A 20,239-nucleotide genomic window follows, 5' to 3' on the forward strand; every position below is an offset into this window, starting at 1 on the left:
GCTCTGGAAAAGCCTGGAAAGCATTCTTTCATGGAACCTGGCTCTTCAGCTGCTGCTTCTAGGTAGTTCCATTTGGGTAGTGGTATGTAAATAAACAGCACACAAATGCCACCTTTAAAAGGTTATTAAAGCTGCAAAGTCAAGGCCAATGAGTACAGAAAGATTTTTCATCTTCAGCAGGAGACAGCTTTGATGAGGAACTTCCAGGGAGACCTCAGAGCCTCTTCCAGGGCCTCAAGGGGCACCAGGAGAGCTGGAGAAGGATTTTGGACATGGGCAGGATGTGACAGGACACAAGGAATGGCTTCAAACTGCCAGAGGGCAGGGTTAGATGGGATATTGGGAAGGAATTCTTGGCTGTGAGGGTGGGGAGGATTTGGCACAGGTTCTGTGCCCAGAGAAGCTGTGGCTGCCCCATCCCTGGAGGTGTCCAAGGCCGGGTTGGAGGGGGTTTGGAGCAACCTGGGATAGTGGGAGGTGTGGGGGTGGGACAAACCTGTCTTTAATGTCCCTTTAACCCAGACCAGTCTGTGTTTCTCTGAGCCCTGGTGAATATGAACATTTTCAGCCCATGAGCTGAGGCAGGGTGGGCTCTCTCTGCTGGCAGCTCCCTGTGTTGCTCCAGGAGCTGAGCCAGGGCAGGGTGAGGGAGAAGCTCATCCCACGTGTGCTCCAGCAGAGGTGTTGCCATTTCCATAAACAAAGTTTGCATTTCCTCTCCCAGAGCAGACACAGCTTTTGAACACACTGTGATCAGTAAATATTTAATCACACAACAAATTGTGCCAGCCAGTTCACAGCAATGTCCTGCTGATGCCTTTTTGGATAATGGCAGGTTTTGTACCTTGGCTTGGCTTTAACATCTTGTGCCTGTCTGGGGCCACTGAGGGAGGAACAAATGGTGTGTAGATGTCAATATGTGTTTTGAAGGCCCCACAGAAGAAGTGAGTTCACAGAGAAATGCCAAGGCACAAGGGCAGTGCCTCTGCCAGCCTCAGCAAGGGGCAGATAAAGTGGAAAATGGCTTAAAAAGTGCAAGGGAAAAGGAAAAGGAGGAACCAGACCTAATGCCATGGGGAAAAGAGTGTAAAAAGGTCAGGAAGGAGTTGGGAAGCCCAGTTTGGTTCCTGCTTTCTGGGTGAGTGTGCTGAGTTGTCTCCCCTTTCTTTTCCAAGAGATTTGAGGCAGGCTTGGGTTGCAACCATGTCACAGACATCTTTTATGGAAAATCCTTTCTTTAGGATTTTTCCTCCTGAGAACCTGAGAGGCCTCAGGGACAAAATGTAACCAATGGTTATCTGCTGCTGTGGAATGGAACAGGGGATCTGGGATTGGGCTCATGTGGTTGTTTCTAATTAATGGCCAATCACAGCCCAGCTGGCTCTGACTCTCTGTCCGAGCCACAAGCCTTTGTTATCATTCTTTGCTATTCTATTCTTAGCCAGCCTTCTGATGAAATCCTTTCTTCTATTCTTTTTAGTATAGTTTTAATATAATATATATCATAAAATAATAAATCAGCCTTCTGAAACATGGAGTCAGGTCCTTGTCTCTTCCCTCATCCTAAAACCCCTGTGAACACGGTCACACAACCAAGCTTGGGCTGCAGCTGGAGAGGCAGGGAAAAGGGTGTAGATGGTGCAGTTCAGGGACCAGACAGTGCCATGGTAGCTATTAAAGTTCACTGGGTTAATTCAAAGTTAACCCAAGCAAAATTTTTATCTGAAAACATAAATGGTGATTGTCAGTTTGACATTTGTTTGATTATCCAGCTGTTCAAGTCTTCTCCAGTTGGGCAATTCATGAATCAACATTCCCATCAGATAGGTGTAGTTGTTCTGGAATTAAAAATATGCTGCCTTCCAGCATATTTCCAGATTGCCTTCCAGATGCCATTTTCTTTATTATTTATTTGTGCTAGTAAGAAAATTGAAAATTGTGCTTTTTTAAGGGAAAGGAGCAGATGCACCCTTGTGCCATTAAGTTGTCAGAGCTGAGCAGATGAAGCACGAAGCATTTCTGCAAAATTGTTCTCACAAGTCTCATTTGGGGAAAAAAAAAAAAGTTTAACCTGCAAGAGAAAGGGATGAAATCTGTAATGGAACAGGACAGGTTGCTTGGTATATGCAGACTGATTGAAAGTAATCAATCTTTTGCTTATTTTCTGCACTTTAACCAGCTCTCCTTTGCTGAAAGAGTGCAGATTTGGAGTAGATATTAGGAAAAAAATTCTTGACTGTGAGGGTGGTGAGGCCCAGAAGCTGAGGATCCCCCATCCCTGGCCTGGGGCTGGTGGTGGAGAGTTTTTGAAAGGTAAGGGGATGGATGAAGCTCCATCAGTAGCAGGAGGGAGTTCTGGAATGAAGCTGTAACTGCTGGATTTGAAAACCAGGCAACATCTGCAGGGATGAGTGATAATGTGCCATGGAAAACCAGAATTGCTTTAACTGATGATTAAAAAAGAGGATATGATTAAAACAAGCTGATTAGATGAAACCAAAGTGACAAGACAAAGCAGCAGAGCATTCAAAAGGGGAGGGGGGGAGACACAACTGATGGCAGTAGGGCATGAATTATTGATTGAAATCTCCACCAGAAGTCTTTGCATTTTCTTATCTGGGAAGGGAGAGAATGAATGAGAAGTGAACAGAATTATTAAGCAGCTTTATCATTGCACTGGAGTGGATAATTAGGCAATTAGGATTACTAAAAGTTGGCAAAGCAAGAGGCCCTGAGGACTTGTGCTCCTGATTTCAGAGGAGTGTGGAGAGGGAAGCAGGGAAAAGCCTTTGGTGAGAGATTTGGAGGTGCCTTGGGGTGAGTGAGGCTGAAAGGCAGAGCCAGGCTCTGGCACCCGCCCCTGCAGCTGCCAGGACAGAGAGGGGCACAGGAGACCTGGAACGTGAAAAAGAACTTGTCTGAGCATGGCCAGTCCTTGGAACAGCAGCAGGGAGGGAGATCAGGAGTGAAGGCCTCAGCATAAAAGGGATCTGGACCTAAGTGAGTCCAGAGGAGACCACAAAGATGCTCTGAGGGCTGGGGACAGGCTGGGAGAGGTGGGGGGTGTTCGGCCTGGGGAAGAGAAGGCTCTGGGGAGACCTCAGAGCATTTTCTGATTTTGGGCATCCAGTGCCATGTGCCCTCAGGTGTCACCTGCTGTCCCCTCCTGAGCCTCTGCCTGCATTGCCAGAGCCTGAGCTCCCAGAGGGGTTTTGCTCACAGGGAATTGTGAGTGCCCCTTTGGGCCAGGTCCCTCCCAAAAGGGCCAGGCAGACACCACAGGCTGCAAATGAGCCTCACTTCTTCAGCACCAGAGCTTCTGAATAGCTGGCTGCACATTTTGAAGGGGAAAGCTGGGTAAAACTGCCTAAAAATAGCACATTGCATCTGGGACTGTGTGAATCCATCCTGGGCTGCTCTGAGGCCAGTGCCAGACCTGTGTGCTCCTCCTCTGTGCTCCTGACTGGCTTTATCTTAAGCTATATGTTATTTAAAATTAATTTGCAGAGATGCAGACATTACATAAATCACTGAGGAAATGTCAGATTATGTATGTAATTTGCTGAAGTGCTCCACTCTCATCTTACTTAGCTCCCCGTGAAACCAAGGGATCAAAATTAAGCTGAGGCAGAGCTTGGACCAGTCACCATCCTGAAAGTGCTGGGGAAGATGAGCCAGCACTGCAGACACTTGTTAGTAATTCACACCCAGAGAGACTCTTGGAATTTCTTCAGGACATTCAGTGATCAGAGAAAATAGGAATAAAGGGGATGATGAAAAATACATGGACTAGAGTATTTTTTACTAATTATTTGCTTGCCCTCATTGGCAAGTCACCTGGTGTTCCTGAAGAGAGCTGCATTTTCATGGGAAGGTGCCAGCCACAATGTTCCTCTCCCAAAACCAAGCCAGAATATTAATTATGGATTCTGTTGCATAATTAGAGTCTGAAGCCCAGAATTAATTGATGGTAGCTGCTTAGCATAGATATCAATTCCACCTTGGAATAATGCTCTGTCTCCTAGGCACACACAGGTGGGTAAATCACTGGAGCAGTGAGTGCTCAGTTTTGGTGGCACAGGGGCTTGTGATCTCCTGCCAGCTGTTAGAACAGTGCATTGGTGACATGAGAAGTGTTTGTAATTCATGGTAACCCAGTGCTCCTTGACTTGTCCTGCCCCAGCCTGCCAGGGCTGGGACCTTGGCTGTGACAGCTTGTCTTGGTTTGGAAAGACAGGAGTCTGCTAAGGAAGGCAGGAACCTCCCCTGAAAACGGAGAATGTAAACCCTCCCCACCCCTCTGAATTGCTATAAATTTTAAATTAAGGGGCTCTCAGGCAAAAATATGGGAGCAGGAATAACAGTTCTTTAATAGGGAAAGGGGGAAAAAAAAAGGATAAAATAAACAATGCAGTACACTAGAACAACACTGACAGAGTCAGAACCCAACCTGACACCCTGTGGGTCAGGGTGTTGGCAGCAGTCCCATTGGAATTTTGGCTCAGCCCTCCTGCAGTGCCAGGGGTGGTTCTGCTGGAGCAGGGATCCTGTAGAGAAGGATGCATTCTTCCTCTGCAGATCCAGTGGAAGAAGAGGCAGCTGCTGTTCCTCTGGGGAATTCCATGGACAAAGCCATGCCCATGTCTCAAAAACCTCTGGATTATATCCAGGTAGGAATGCTTGGCTCCTCCCTCTGGGCTCACATCTCCCAATGGGATGCTGTAGTTCTTATCAGCCATGCAGTGACATTCAATAGCTGTTATCAGCAGGTGTCTCCCCTGAGGGAGGAGTGATTGTGGTCACTCAGAGAGAGAGATAAGGCAAACTGCCCACTTGGCAAAGGTAATCTGCCATACAGATGGCAATTGAAAACATCTTGCCTTGCAATCTTCAACACAGCTCCACACTCTCTGCTCCTTCCCAGTGCAGTCCTGCCAGGACATTGAGGGGTTTCTGACCTCCTGCCTGAATCTCATTAATTTGGGGCCATTATTTTCCTCTAGCAGAGATCAAAGGCTGTGGCTGCATTGGAGCATCCCCTGGAGAGGCACCTAGTCAGGGAGAATCACCTTGGGATGTTTTTCCTGCGGCCTGGGTTGATTTCCAAAGGCACCTCACAGCTGAGTGCAAGGCTGGGTTTAATAACAAACAAATGTGTAACAGCAAATAAAGATTTGTACTATGGAGCTGCTGGGTGCTGCTATTTGGTGGAGCAGAGGGGAACAAAGCCAGCATCTGTGTTCATTAAAAATAGGTAATGGAATATTCTTAGCTCAGCCCCTGCTTCTGCCTTGGCAGAAATACTCTGGAGTTAATTGCTGCTGTTGTTCAGCTGCAGCAAAGTGGGTCAGCTATTGGTGAGATCACCGATCCCATGGAATTGTTGGGAGAGGTGTAAAAATAGGCTTTGTGCTGTGCTCAGCTGGGGCTTGGGCCAGCTGAGCACTGCAGGTGCACGTGGGGATGCTGTCCCCAGGTCCTGTGGGTCTGCAGCTCTGTGGCTGAGCCACTGTCACCACTCCTGGCAGTGCCACACCTGGAACCCAGCCCAGGGCAGCCAGGGATGTCCTTCCTCTTTGGGATTCCACTGGGAATCCACCCTCAAGCTGCACCAAGGGAAATACAGGTTGGATATCAGGAAAAAGAAAGGGTGAGAAAGTTCTGGAATGCTCTGCCCAGGGAGGTGGTGGAGTCCCCATCCCTGGGTGTGTTTAACAAAGCCTGGATGTGGCACTGGGTGCCAGGGTTCAGTTGAGGTGTTGGGGCTGGGTTGGTCTCAGTGATCTTGGAGGTCTCTTCCAACCCAACCCAGTGATTCTGTGAATTCTGTGAATCCAGGGCATGCAAGCTTGGGCTGGCAGAGGAGGATTGTGGTGTCACCTTCATAAACTGAGTTTTGTATGGCTCAGCCTGTGCAGGCCAGGACTAATGGTGGGAAGAGCTGATAAAACAAAACCTCTTATCCTCTTCTAGTGCTGTGTGTGTCCCTCTCCTGGATAATTCATCTCTTTCTCAGCTCCCCATCAGAGATAAGTGCACCTGTGCCTCTTTCACAGGTGTTCACCTTTAGCTAATTTGGGATCATTCTGTTAGGTGTTATCCCTCTGAAGGTGTTATGTTGCTAACACTTCAAAGGGAATATTCAAATGGCTTTGAACTTGTGTTGTATCTGAGACATGAAATAGCCATTTGCTGCTGGCCCTCCTGTGCCCCCTCCCCACTCACAGAAAGGCTCCTCCTTTCAGAAGGGTGCTCTGAGTGATGCAGACACTGATATTGCTAATCCAAGCTTTGAAGGGACGTTTCATAACAAAGCAGGCTTGGAGATCAGGTCTAAATCCATCAACTTTGTTACATTTGGGATTTAACATGCCCTAGAAGAAATATCCCTCAGAAGGACATTGCTGCATCCAAAAGGCCCCTGTGCCTTGAGCATTGTCCTCTTGGAGAGATGAGAATCCTTGAAAAACCACACTTGCTGAGCCCCCAAAACCCCAATATTTAACTCTTTATTGCCTCTTACCCATGAGTAAGAATTTGTTAAAATCCTGGTGGATCCTTTTGGGCATTTTGCCCTCGGTGCAGTGCAGACACACCAGTGCCCTGTGGTGTTTGTGACCCCTGCACTCACTGCTGAGCCCTTGCAGCTCTTTGAGATCAGTGAATATTCCATCCCAAAGCACCTGCCATTACACACTTTTAATTCCCAGCTGTCATATTTCAGATTTTATTTAACTGTCAGGAGAAGAAAGTCACAGTGCTGGCAGTATAAATTTGCTTGAGTTGGTGATTTAGCCCCTCCAGTGCCATCCCACTGGATGGAGGCTTCCCAGAGCAGGCAGTGGCTATTCCAGAAAAGCAGGGCAATAAAAGGCAGTGAAAAACACATTTTTAGCCATCATTACAAATTATACAAAATTCAGGCGAGAATATCCACATAGAGGAGGCCAGGGGAAGGAAATAACTGCACTGAAAGGTTTTCTCCTGGTCAGACACCCTGGTGTGTGTATGAGAAGTGATGGTCAAAAATCCACAACCTGAAATACTGCTTTTTCATTTTTTTATTTTTTATTTTCCTTTTTAAATCACTCTGAAAATGTGAATTGCTCAGGCAAAGGTGAGCTGCTTGCCTGCCAACTCCAAGAGTTTCTTGTGTTGATTTGCTGCATTTGCTTTTTCTCATGAATGAGAAAAGAGGAAACCTAATGTTCAGCCTTATCAGCTTGTCAATTTAATTGCTGTCTATTTTAATGTTATCACTGTCATTTGTTACTAATTAATAGAAGCAACATGATTGCAGCTTTTATTTTTCCTTATTTTTCAGTGAGAAGCTGGATGGAGAAGCTGAAAGATAAGGTAGGAGGCTCAGTGTTTCAGTTCCTTTCAAAGCAAAACCATTTTTACTTGCAGGAATAAATAAATTCTTGTCAGTGCAGTTCTTTATCTCCATACAGACAGTTGAGAAAGGGCTTAAAATTTTCTCTGAGAGGCAAATGAGCCAGGTGCTGCTGGTATAGAGTGGTGTGAATGCACAAAAAATCCCTGATGGGTTGGAACTAAGGGCAGGAGGGACAGAAGTGTTTGATTGATTTCTCTGCACCAGAAAATGACCTTGTCAGATAACCCAGGTTGCTTTTTTCTTATTTCCCCTTAACTCATCCTAGAATAGTTTTGGTGGGAAAGGACCTTTGGAAGTCCATCTAGCCCAGCCCCTCTGCACTGAGCAGGGATATCTTCTCCAGACCAGGTGTTTAGGACCCTGACCAGCCTGACCTGGAATGTTTCCAGGGACCCCAAGGTAAAGAACTTAGTTCCACCCCTTTTCTCTCTGTGCTGAGCTCAGTTCTGGATCCAAATCAAGAGGTGCTGCTCTCTGGTGAGAGGCTGCCTGCCATGCCAGTGCTTCTGCATGAGGCTTATCCCACCTCCACTTGCTGCAAATCCCTGCAAGGAGGATGATCAAACACAGCAAAGCTGATAAACAAGGTTCCAGACCTTGATTCTTCCTCCCTGGCATCCCAGGGGCTGCTCCATGCATCCAAGAGCTGTGCAGCCACAGGCACTGATGGCTTTTTAGGCTCTGCTGCCCTGGAGCAAATATTGACATTTCAGAATGGTTGTGAAGCTTTCCAAGCGTAGTGTTGCTGGCAGCAGAGCCACGAAGCTGGAAATTAGGTGACAGCAAGAACATTTTGTGACTCAACAGGCCTTGGAGATTCTTGAAGAGGGTCAGAGTCAGTAGAAACAAAAACCATCTCAAGGAGTGGGAGTGATGTCTGCAAAGCCATCCCTGAACTTAAGCAGACTCACCCAGCCAGCCCAGCCCTGCCTCTGCTCCACACCAAATTCCAGCAGCACTTTGATCATCGGGTCAGAGCAGAGAATCAGGGCCTGGGTGCCTGTTCTTGTCTTGGTTTGGAAAGACAGGAGTCTGCTAAGGAAGGCAGGAGCCTCCCTTGAAATGGAGAATGTAAACCCTTCCCACCCCTCCGAATTGCTATAAATTTTAAATTAAGGGGCTCTCAGGCAAAAATATGGGAGCAGGAAATAACAGTTATTTAATAGGGAAGAAAAAGGATAAAATAAAACAATGCAGTACACCAAAACAACACTGACAGAGTCAGAACCCAACCTGACACCCTGTGGGGTGTTGGCAGCAGTCCCATTGGAAATGTGGCTCAGCCCTCCTGCAGTGTCAGGGGTGGTTCTGCTGGAGCAATGGGGTCCTGTAGAAAGGTGTAGTCATCCTCTGAAGATCCAGTGGAAGAAGAAGCAGCTGCTGTTCCCCTGGGAAATCCAGTGGAGAAGCTGTGCAGTTATTCCAGGATCTCCAGATTATATCCAGGTAGGAATGCTTGGCTCCTCCCTCTGGGCTCACATCTCCCAATGGGATGCTGTAGTTCTTATCAGCCATGCAGGGACATTCAATGGCTGTTATCAGCAGATGTCTCCCCTGAGGGAGGAGTGATTGTGGTCACTCAGAGAGAGAGATAAGGCAAACAGCCCACTTGACAAAAGCCATACAGATGGTAATGGAATACATCTTGCCTTGCAACCTGGAACAGTTCTGCAGGCCTGGGGGGTGGGAGGGTTTCAGGTGGGCTCCTGCCCAGCCCTGCTGAGTTGCCTTTCTGCCTGCACTAGGAAGGAGGCGAGTCTAGAGCCAGCCTAGAGTCCCCTTGGCCTGGGATTCATCCAGAGCAGATGCTGAAAGGACAGAGAATGGTTTTCCCAGCCAAGGTAAAGAGCAGCCCCCAGGCTGGCTGTGTGCCTGGAGGGATTGCAGCATGCCCAGGGCACTGCTCATGCCAGCACGTGGCACAGCACAGCTTGGGGACATCAGTGGCTTCTCCCTGAAGCTGTAGCTTGTCTTTCCTCTTGTCACCTTGTTGGCCACCTCTGTCCTTCCCTGTTGCAGAGGGGCTGCATGTTCCTGTCTCCAGCAGAGCTGTGGAGAGTTTGAACCTCGTGCAGGCAGACCCTGGGCTGTGGCAGTGCCCAGCTATCACCAGCCAGGGGCTGTGCACAAATCACAAATGGGATGGGACTGCTGGGAACGGCCTTGAGCTGGTTTATTTTCCAGCACCAGCCTCATTACATGGTTATGACAATGGGAAGATGCCATCAGCAGACCAAGAACTTAATGCTACGCCTTACTTTAAAAGTTTTTTGACCAATCACACAAAGCAAAAGCACATTGACAGTAGTTCATCCAACCACTATAAGCACACATACCTTTGGTTAAAACAATCCTTGCTTATTTCAAACACAATATCTGCTTATGAGCCTTAAAACACAATGCACAGAGCTCCTTATTAAGCTTAAAACTTTCTAATATCTCACCAGACATACTTTTCTGCAGCTTAGGGAGTTATTCTAGACAAGCTTTAATACACAGACCATTGTTCTATTTGTCCTTACTTTTCTACTTCTTACATAATTTTTCTGCTGACCAATCTCCTGGCTACTGCTCAGCTCTAATCACAGTTCTGCTGTCTCTGAGGCCTGCCTTTTGCAGCTTTCCCAAAACCCTCTGATTTTATAGATTCTCACACCCAGCACAAGCACTGCTGTCACTGAGGATCCACTGGTGTCCACTCCAAAGAGAGACTCACTCCTGAGCCACCTCCCTCCTTTGGGATCTTTCACCTGGTTCACATTTTTCCTTAGAAAAGCCCAACAAAAAACACTCCCCCTCCACTCCCAACCAGTTGCTGGTATCACAAATCACTTCAAAATAAATCTGTTGACCCCATTCCCTCCTCCTCCTAATTGAGTTTATATCAGCACCAGTCTGTGTGTCCCTTTCATTTGCCCCATCCTCTGCTTTATAATCCCTCCACCCAGAAGAGAATTCCAGCACATCTCTGAGAGAAATGTCCCTCCCTGTCCCTCAGGTGTGGCTGTGGGACTAGGAGCACAGGGTCAGGGACAGATTTATGTCTGGTTTCCTGCAATCACTGTGCAAATGCTGCATTTGGTGGGGCAAATAATGGACATGGAGTTCCTCTCAAGTTCTCTTGCTGTTATCTCAAAGCCCAGCAGGGCCAGGAAGGTCCTGAGCATGGATTTGGTGTATTAAAAGCATCCCTAAAGAAGCTACATCTTCCCCATAAAGGGGTGAAAATGTGGCTTTGGCCTGTGAAATGGGGTTTTCTATCAAGAAAGTGCAGAAGCCCTCAGAAGTTGGGCTGCAAGACACAGAAGGGCTGGGTTTGCATCACATCACAAGTTTTTGGGGTATAAAACACTGATCTGGGGCCTGGGGGAAACCTGTAAAAGGCCATGGGCTGGTCAGGTGTGACAAAGGCTCACAGACAGGCTGAGGAGCTCATTGTGATTTCTGATATGGAAACTCAGCTGGGCAGCAGCTCAGAGCCATTTGCAGCCTCCCCTCACTGCCCGTGCCAGCAGCAAAGTTCCAGAAATAGAAAACCCCACGCTGCACTAATTAGGTCACCCAATTAAGGCACCTTAATTGCCTCACAGAGACACAGCCTTCAGCTGTGTCCTCACTCAGCTCCTTTTTTGGGAGCTGGGCTCAGGCTGCAGCCCCTTCCCAGCACCTGAGCTGAACAGGGCTGGCTGTTCTGGGAGAGGGTTCAGGGAATCTGAACGATGCAGCTGAAGATGCCTCGAGCTTTGGGATCCACATACAGAGGAGCTGTTGCTGTTTAAAGCACTGAGTAGGACCTGGAGGGGCTTGGGGGAGCAAACCAGCCCTCCCTGGGGGAGGAGGGAGCAGCCCCCAATGGGGATCCATAGAAAGGATGTGGTGCTGCTCTAAGCCAAAAATCTAATCTAATCTAAAATTCCAATCCAAACCGTGACCCAAACCCTGACCCAATTCTAATCTGAATCCTGACCCAAACCCTAATGCAATTCCAATCCAAACCTGACCCAAACCCTGATGGAATTCCAATCCAAACCTGACCCAAACCTGACCCAAACCCTGATCCAATTCCAGTCCAAACCCTGATCCAATTCTAATCTGAATTCTGACCCAAACCTGACCCAAACCCTGATCCAATTCCAATCCAAACCTGACCCAAACCCTGATCCAATTCCAGTCCAAACCCTGATCCAAACCTGACCCAAACCCTGATCCAATTCCAATCCAAACCCTGACCCAAGCCCTGATCCAAGCCCTGATCCAATTGGTGCCTGCCCCAGATGAAAGCAGTTATTTTCATTCTCTCCAGGTAAGTGTACACAGGCAGGCTAGTGCACCTGAACAGCTTTTTTTAAAAATTTTTTAAAAATTTCCTCCCATTCAGTGGATTATGGAAGAGAAGTAATTATGGTGTGTGTGCTGTGTTGTATTTTGATAGCATAGATGAAGGCAGGTGGTTGTAAGCAATGGGCTGAGTCTTGCTGGGAGCTGTCTGATAGTCCTCACAATTGGTGCCTGTGTCCCTTGGCAGGTGTAAAATCCATTTTTGGGGGGTGTAGCAGGCAGAGGGTGAAGCTGTAGTGGCACAGCAGAGGACTCTGGCTGCAGTGTGAGGAGAGGCAGAGCTACAGAGGGGAGCAAGGCTGTACCTGCCTCCCTTGCAATGCTGAGCCCACCTAACCAAATTAGGTGAGGATTCTGAGGCAATACTTTAAAATTTAGGTTCCTTTTCATTTAAAGCAGTAAAATATAAAATAGCAAGCACTTGGGAATATTTTCCTAAGGATTTAGAGTGCTTAGAAATGTAATTTTAGATTAGCCATGTTGTCTGTATTTTTTGTTTTAATGGGCAGTGCAAACACACTGATCACAGCAATTGATTTAGGGCTGGTTAATTTTGCTGTGCTCCCCTTAAGGTCACCTGAGGGTGTGAGTGCCCTCCCTCTGTGTCACCATTCTGATGCCATGCAGGGGACCTCTTCCCATGTGTGAAAAACACCAATCACTTGTTTTTAAAATTTTAAAAGTTTAATAATAATAAAATGGTTCTAAAATAGCAATTTAATTAGAGTAATAATAATTTGGACAGTTTGGATTAGGACAACATGAGACAATAAAAACAAAGAGTTACAGACAGTCCGGGTACCTTTTCTGGGCAAAATAAGCCCAAAAAAGGACCCACGTTAACAGAGGATTAACCCTTAAAAGCAATAACCTGTTGTATATTCATACACCTCATACATGATGCATAAATTCCATTCAAACACAGGATTCTGTCTGGGCAGTGTCAGCTTCTTCCTCTGAATCCTAACAGTGTCTTCAGAGATGAATGATGCAGGAAGAAGTTCGTTTCTTCTGATAATGGAGCAATAAATTCTCTTTCTCTGAAAGATTCAGGTGTCCTGTGGCTGCTATCTCGCTGCGAGTCCTTTCTTTAAAAAAAGTATCTTACATAGCATAGTTTCTATTTTAACCTTATGTTATAACCTAAAACTATATTTAACACACTACTTGAGAAAATTAACACAGCATAACTTTTCTAACATAACACATAAAATATTCATTTTAATATTTGCACAAAGCCAATCATAAAACATGCATTTTTCACACCATGCAAAGCCAAAGTGTTTGGCTCAAAGATTTTGAGTACAAAGCTGAGGAGGCCTCGAGATCACCTTCCTTTGGCAGCCAAGGTTTTCCTTCAAAACAAAAAACACTCCCAGCTAGTTGCTAGTGTAGCAAATCACTTGCAAATAATTGACCCCATTCCCTCCTCTTCCTAATTGAGTTTATCAGCATCAGTCTGTGTGCCCCTCTCATTTGCCCCATCCTCTGCTTTATAATCCCTCCACCCAGAAGAGGATTCCAGCACACAGTGGCCCATCTCTGAGAGTTATGTCCCTCTCCTAAAGGCAGGCAGTGCAGGGTCTCAGTAAATATGTGTCAGGGAAAGCTGAGTTGTGCTGGTGACCAGCTTGGTCCTGGAGTGGGAATCATCCTATGCAGGATGGTGATGGGGGCTCAAATCCAGTAAACTTTGAGGAAATCACCATAGGGATAAATTGCAGTCCTTGGCTGGTGAAAAATGGCTCTGAAAGGATGGTTTTGGGAGTGATGCTCTGCTCCTTTCTCCTCCATTTAGGCAGGATACATGTCAGGGATGCTGGTTCCTGTGGGAGTTGGAATAGCTGGAGCTCTCTTCATCCTGGGAGCGCTCTACAGCATTAAGATGATGAATCGCCGGAGGAGAAACGGCTCCAAGAGGCACAAAAGGAAGGTATGGAGTGTGAAAAACGCCAATCACTTGTTTTTAAAATTTTAATAGTAATAAAATGGTTATAAAAATAGTAATACAATTAGAGTAATAATAATTTGGACAATTTGAATTAGGACAATATGAGACAACAAATACAAAGAGTTACGGGCGTCCGGGTACCTTTTTCTGGGCAGCATGAACCCGAGAAAGGACCCACGTTAACAGAGGATTAACCCTTAAAAACAACAGCCTGTTGCATATTCATACACCTCATACATGATGCTTAAATTCCAGTCAGATACAGGATTCTGTCTGGTCATTGTCAGCTTCTTCCTCCAAATCCTAACGGTGCCTTCGAGGCAGGAAGAAGTTCGTTTCTTCTGATAATGGAGCAATAAATTCTTTTTCTCTGAAAGATTCAGGTGTCCTGTGGCTGCTGTCTCGTTGCGAGTCCTTTCTTTAAAAAAAGTATCCTACATAGCATAGTTTCTATTTTAACATTTTTAAAATAACCTAAAACTATATTTAACACAGTTCTTAAGAGAATTAATACAATATTACTTTCTAACACGACACATATAATATTCACTTTAATATTTGCGAAAAGCCAATCATAAAATACATGCATTTTTCACATGGAGACTGCCAGGGGAAGGTATGGAAACTCTGAACCCTCCTGGCTGGAAATCAAACTCAGCCTGGCTGGGGTCTGTCTGAGCTGGGGCACCTTGGTTATGGGATGGGGGCATCCGAATTCTCTCCTTTTGGTTCCTTTTTGCAGCTCTCTGATGTTTGTTCTCGTCCCCCAGCAGAGGGAATTTAACAGCATGCAGGACCGAGTGATGCTCCTGGCCGACAGCTCTGAAGACGAATTTTGAGTGGAACTGCAGTGCCCTTGGGAGAGAGAGCCCGTGACTTTTCAGAGGAGGGAGAGAGGGGGAGGAGAAGAACAAGCGACTTTTCTGCTGCTGCAGCGCTGCTCCCTCGGCTGCCCCGGGCAGGGGTGTGTCCGCAGCCCAGTGACAATGACAATGACAATGCTATGCTCTACGTGTGCCACCCGTGGTGTTTGTTTTGATACAGTAGTGGAGATCTCACACTCACCCTCGGCGCCTCATTCAGAGCCACAGCTGGAGCTGATCCATGTGGATGATTATTTTCCTCTTGCCCTGGTGTACTGTTTTGGTCCTGGCTGGCAGTAATCTAATCATAACAATAGCTCTCACCCATCCCAGGAATGGAAATCTTTACTGTGAATGACTTCTGTCCAATTCATTTTAAATGTTACATTACCTGAGCTAGAGTTCCTTAGTGCTAAGATTAGCTGCTCTGCTTAATTAATGAGTTGTAAGCCTGGCCTGTACCCCTGGCTGCCAGAGAAGTGCCCATGTACAGGGTTCTTGATACAGTTTGAAGCACATTTCTGCCCTTGGGTGCCCCCACTCTCACCCCTTTCTTCCTTCAGCTCTGCTCCACACTGCTTGGAGACACACAGGAATGGCCTCAGCATTGATTCCACCACCACATTCTCTGTCCATTTCCAACCAGCACTGTCTGTTACAGCACAATAAATACCAGCACTCATCTACTGATGGCTGCTCTTGCTGCATCTCTTGGCTTTTGCTCAGTGTGCAAGGAGGTGAGAGAAGAGGAAGGTCAGAGACTACCCCAGCTTCTGCCTCCTCTTGGAAGGACACTAGCTCCAGGTTCTTCTCTTTCCAAGGCTGCATTCCCATAGGGATAAGGGTGGAGCTTCTGAACCCCTTTACCCCACTGGAAAATGCATTTTCAGCCCCTGAAAGCTGCATGAACCACAGCACCTTTGGGGGATCTGGATGGGTCTTGTCTCACAGAACCACAGAATTGTTTGGGTTGGAAGGGACTTTCAAGGGATCTGTTTCCAACCCTGACACCTTCCACTATCCCAGGTTGTTCCAAACCTTGTCCAGTCTGGCCTGGAAAACTTCCAGGGATGGGGCAGCCATGGATTCCCTGGGCCACTGGTGTCCAAACCATGGAATTCAGAAAGACACTAAAGCTTGGGGAGCAGGTGCAGTCACTGTTGAGGGATTTGTGGCTAACAGTGGGAAAACAGCAAGAACTGGAGAGATGGCAGCTCTGGGGGGTGAGGTGACCCCATTGGGAACCCTTGGCTGTGGGGAGAAAGGTGAATCCATGGCACAGATGGGTGCAGGGGGTTGTGGAGGTGCCTTGTTAGTCCCAAGTCCTGAGGGGCACAGTGCTTGAGGTGTCACAGGCATTGAGCAGGGGAGGATAATGCAGCTTTGCCCAGAAATGCTGTCAAAATAGCCAGGAAAAGGGCTGCACTACTGGGCTCTGCTTCCCACTGTGGAATTACTTCAATCTGACATGCAAAACATCCATGTTTCTGAGAGGGAATCCATGTTCCTGAGGTGGGAATCCATGTTTCTCAGAGGGAATCCATGTTTCTGAGAGGGAATCCATGTTTCTGAGGTGGGAATCCATGTTTCGGAGGTGGGAATCCATATTTCAGAGGAGGGAATCCATGTTTCTGAGGTGGGAACCCAAGTTTCTGAGGGGGGAATCCATGTTTCGGAGGGGGGAATCCATGTTCCTGAGGTGGGAATCCAAGTTTGAGGTGTGAATCAAAGTTTGAGGTGGGAATTCATGTTCCTGAGGTGGGAATCCATGTTTCTGAGGGGCAAATCCATGTTTCTGAGGGGGAATCCATGTTTCTGACATGGGAATCCATGTTTCTGAGGGGCAAATCCATGTTTCTGAGGTGGGAATCCATTTTTCTGAGTGGGGAATCCATGTTCCTGAGGAGGGAATCCATGTTTCTGAGGTGGAATCCATGTTTCTGAGGGGGAATCCATGTTTCTGAGCGGGAATCCATGTTCCTGAGGTGGGAATCCATGTTCCTGAGGTGGGAATCCATGTTTCTGAGGTGGAATCCATGTTTCTGAGGTGGGAACCCAAGTTTCTGAGGGGGGAATCCATGTTCCTGAGGTGGAATCCATGTTCCTGAGGTGGAATCCATGTTTCTGAGGTGGAATCCATGTTTCTGAGGTGGGAATCCATGTTTCTGAGGTGGGAATCGCTGTTCTGTGGGGAATCATCCTTCCTGCAAGGAACAGTGACTGTTGCCAGAGGAGAAGTGAGCAGAAAAGTAAGGGCAGGCCCCACATCTGCTGAGATTCAACCCCTCTGAGCCTTTGGAGAGGGAGGGGTGGTTGAGGAGGGGCAGGAGCAGGATTTGGTTCCCTGTGGAGGTGGAAAGGTCTGTCAGATGGTGGGGAATGTCTTGTGGAAGTGTCAGTGGGATTGCAAGGCAGGGAGGACTTTCAGGAGCCCCTCCTGAGGTGAGCTCTCTCTTGAGAGGGTCAGGGCCTGCTCTGGACATTAAATCACCAGATGTGATGGTCAGCTCTGGACAAGCCCTGCTCAGCAGAGCCCAGGTGCTCTCCTGAGCCTGTGACACCCACTGGGTCACCTGGACAAGGACAGGTGGGACACCCTGGTTCCAAAATGCTGCTCCAATGCTCAGTCTTCCAATCCAGCAGCTGTGTGTGGTACCTCAGCCATCCATCCTGTGGGTGCATGGGGAGCAGGCTGGGGAGACAACATTTTTGGGGGTGAGGGGTCTTCATACCCCCCAGATAGGGCTCCACAGTGCATCTCTCCCTTTCTGTTCCTGAAATATCATCCAGGAGGGTTTTGCCTTGCTAAAAGCAGCCCCACATCTTTAACAGGCACTGACTGGCAATACACCATGAAATCCAAAATTCAGTCCTCTTTCTCACGTGGTTACTCCAAGTTAAGATGAAGTTTTCCCTCCAGAGTGATCTCTCCCTATTTCCTGCTGGTTCCTAAGTCTGTTGGAGCTTGGAGGTGCTCGGGAGGTGTTACCAGTCCAGGGATCATTCCTTCACTATTGGGGATTAGGAAATATTGTCCCTTGGGCTCTTTGATGATTTATTCCCTGTAAGGCATGGTGGGGATTGCAAAGTGGACACCTGATGAAATATCTGATAAAACAGGGTTGCTGGGTCAGTCAGGAGGAGGAGGAGGAGGAGGGATGGCTGAGGAAGGCTGCTGGTTTAAGTAGCCCAGCTCTGGCAGCTCAGGAGGATCCTTATGGATGGGCTGCCAGTTTGATGGATTGGGAAGGCAGGTGGGGAGGTGCTGTGGCCTTTTGTTGTGCTAATAAATCCCCAGTTTGGGAAACACTGCCTTTCTGCAGGGGCAATCAGTTTCCCTGTCTCTCCCTCTCCAGCATAATGAACCTGAGGAATTAAAGGCAGCACTGCCAGTCAGAATGATGGAAGTGGGGTTTTACTGCATCTCTGGGGGGCCTGGTGTCCTCAGAACCAGAGAGGACATGGCAGGGGTGGCTTGGATGCTGCAAGTCCACAAGGAAGGGAGGCCCAGCTGCCTGCACAGTTCAGTGTGGGCTCTCTGGTCTCTGCTGGTGACAGGCTTAGGAGTTAGGTGGGTTTCCCAAAGGTTTTTCTTGTGATCTGTCTGCACTGCCAGGCCTGACTCTGGCTCTGAAATGCTTCACCCAAGGATGGGACCTGAGCACTGCTGGCCATTTGGAGGGGAGCTTTCTGTGAAATAGTTGGTTTTGGTCATCCCTGGAGGGTCCCCATGTCTTCATCTTGAACTGGAAGCAAGGAGGGCAGTCAGAGCCAGCTGTGGCTCCAGAGAAGTTTGTGGGAGCCCTGGGAGCTCAGAGTTTCCTGCAGTGTCTGCAGGTCCTTGAAGCACCAGCACCACTCAGCCCCTTCCCTTCTCATTCAAGGCCAATAGACTTCAGATTGGGCACTTAAAAATATCCTCTGCACAGCTCCTGGAGTTGGATCCATTCTCTTGGAATGACCAGGTGGCAGCAGAGAGGGGATGGGGGGTTCAGGTGGGGGCTGGAGCTCCAGTGGCCTGACACTGCTGGTTGAATCTTTACCTCTGCCTTGCCAAACCAGCAGCTTCTTTTGGAAGAGGCAGGGCAAGGAAAGCAGCCAAGAAGGGCCTTCCTCATCCTCAGTGCTGGGTGAACTGCAAGGCCCTGAGTGCTGAGGGTGGTGGCATTGGCACAGCAATGTCCCTGCAGCAATAACAACCCCTGGATTCCACACAGGACCAGCCACTCACCTCCCTTTTGCATTCTCCTGATAGCACAAGGCAGAATTTCCTTCCTGGCACAGCAGCTTTGGCCTCTCCAGCCCCACTTCTGACAGAAGGAACCAGCCTGGCAGCTCTTGGCCCCTTGGAATGACCTCCACCACACAGCTGCTGATCCCTGAAGGTGTCTCTGAGGCCAGATGTTCACCCTGGTGAGGCTGCTCTGGACTGCTCTGCCTCCACAGAGAGCTGTGAGGAGTCCTTGTGCTTCCTTGTGGTTTTCTCTTGTGGACAGGAGCAGCTCCTTATCCTGTAACTATGGAATGTAGCACTTTGTTAAAGGAAAACATTGGGAAATAAAAAGCTGTCCATCCATCAGAGCTGACTCTGAGTGCCTGTCTCCCTGATCTGTGGTCCTTCAGTGTCCCAGGCAAAGCTGTGAAGTGATGCTTGGAGGATCTGAGTGTTGTGTTTCTTTCTCCAGGCTGCATGGTCGGTGCAAGGACTCAGGCTGGGCTTGCAGGGGTCACAGGAGCCATGGGGAACCTCAGGCTGGCACTTTTTGGGTAGGATTTACCTGGAAGTAGGTGTTTGCCATAGGCTGTGATGACCCCAAAGTCCCTTGGTGTCTTGGTTTGAAAAGCCAGGTGTCTGCTAAGGAAGGCAGGAGCCTCCCCTGAAATGGAAAATGTAAAATGTAAACCCCCTCCCTCTGAATTTTTGTAATTTTGAAATTAAGGGGCTCTCAGGCAAAGATATGGGAGCAGGAATAACAGTTCTTGTGGTACTTGCAGGGGTCCCCAGGATGAGGTGAGAGATGAGGAATTGAGAATCTGACTCCATGTTCTCAGAAGGCTGATTTATTATTTTATTATTATTTATTATTTATTTTTTATTATATTATATTATATTATATTAAAGAATGCTACACTAAAACTATACTAAAGAAAGAGAAAGGATACATCAGAAGGCTTAAGAATGAGAATGAAAACTTGTGACTGACTCCTTGAGTCTGACACAGCTGATGGTGATTGGTCATTAATAAAAACAATTCACATGGATTCAATCAATGACCAGTTGGTAAACAATCTCCAGACCACATTCCAGGGCAGCAAACATAGGAGAAGCAATCAGATAATTATTGTTTTCATTCTTTTCTGAGGCTTCTCAGCTTCCCAGGAGAAGAAATCCTGGCGAAGGGATTTTTCAGAAAATATGACAGTGACAAGTTCTCTATTAGGGAAGAAAATAAAATAAACAATGCAGTGATACAAAACAGCACTGCCAGAGTCAGACCATGCCCTGTCCCCTGTGTGTCAGGGTGGTGGCACAGCCCCATCCCATGGGGGCTCAGCCCTCCTGCAGTGCCAGCTGTGGCTCTGCTGGAGCAGGGATCCTGCACAAGGGGGGAGTTTTCCTCTGCAGCTCCAGGGCTGCTGGAGATGGGCCTGGGCTCCCTCTGGCAATGCAGGGCAGCAGAAGCTGCT

At 47.7% G+C, this 20,239-nt stretch overlaps 1 protein-coding gene across 2 annotated transcripts in view; it reads left to right on the forward strand.

The window, feature by feature from the left end:
• The window catches only part of ARMH4 (armadillo like helical domain containing 4), a 64,130-nt gene extending 45,000 nt beyond the window's left edge, over positions 1–19,130 (forward strand). Inside the window, exons 6-8 of one of the 2 annotated variants that reach the window (XM_066551810.1) lie at positions 7,325–7,356; positions 13,536–13,670; positions 14,459–19,130. In XM_066551810.1, coding sequence (XP_066407907.1) covers positions 7,325–7,356; positions 13,536–13,670; positions 14,459–14,527 — 236 coding nt within the window. In that variant the 3' untranslated portion in view covers positions 14,528–19,130. The remainder of the gene's footprint in view (positions 1–7,324; positions 7,357–13,535; positions 13,671–14,458) is intronic. The other variant, XM_066551811.1, reaches the window with a different exon arrangement.
• Positions 19,131–20,239: the final 1,109 nt, after the last annotated feature.

This window comes from Molothrus aeneus, chromosome 6, assembly GCF_037042795.1.
Source record: "Molothrus aeneus isolate 106 chromosome 6, BPBGC_Maene_1.0, whole genome shotgun sequence".
Classification (NCBI taxonomy): Eukaryota; Metazoa; Chordata; class Aves; order Passeriformes; family Icteridae; genus Molothrus; species Molothrus aeneus.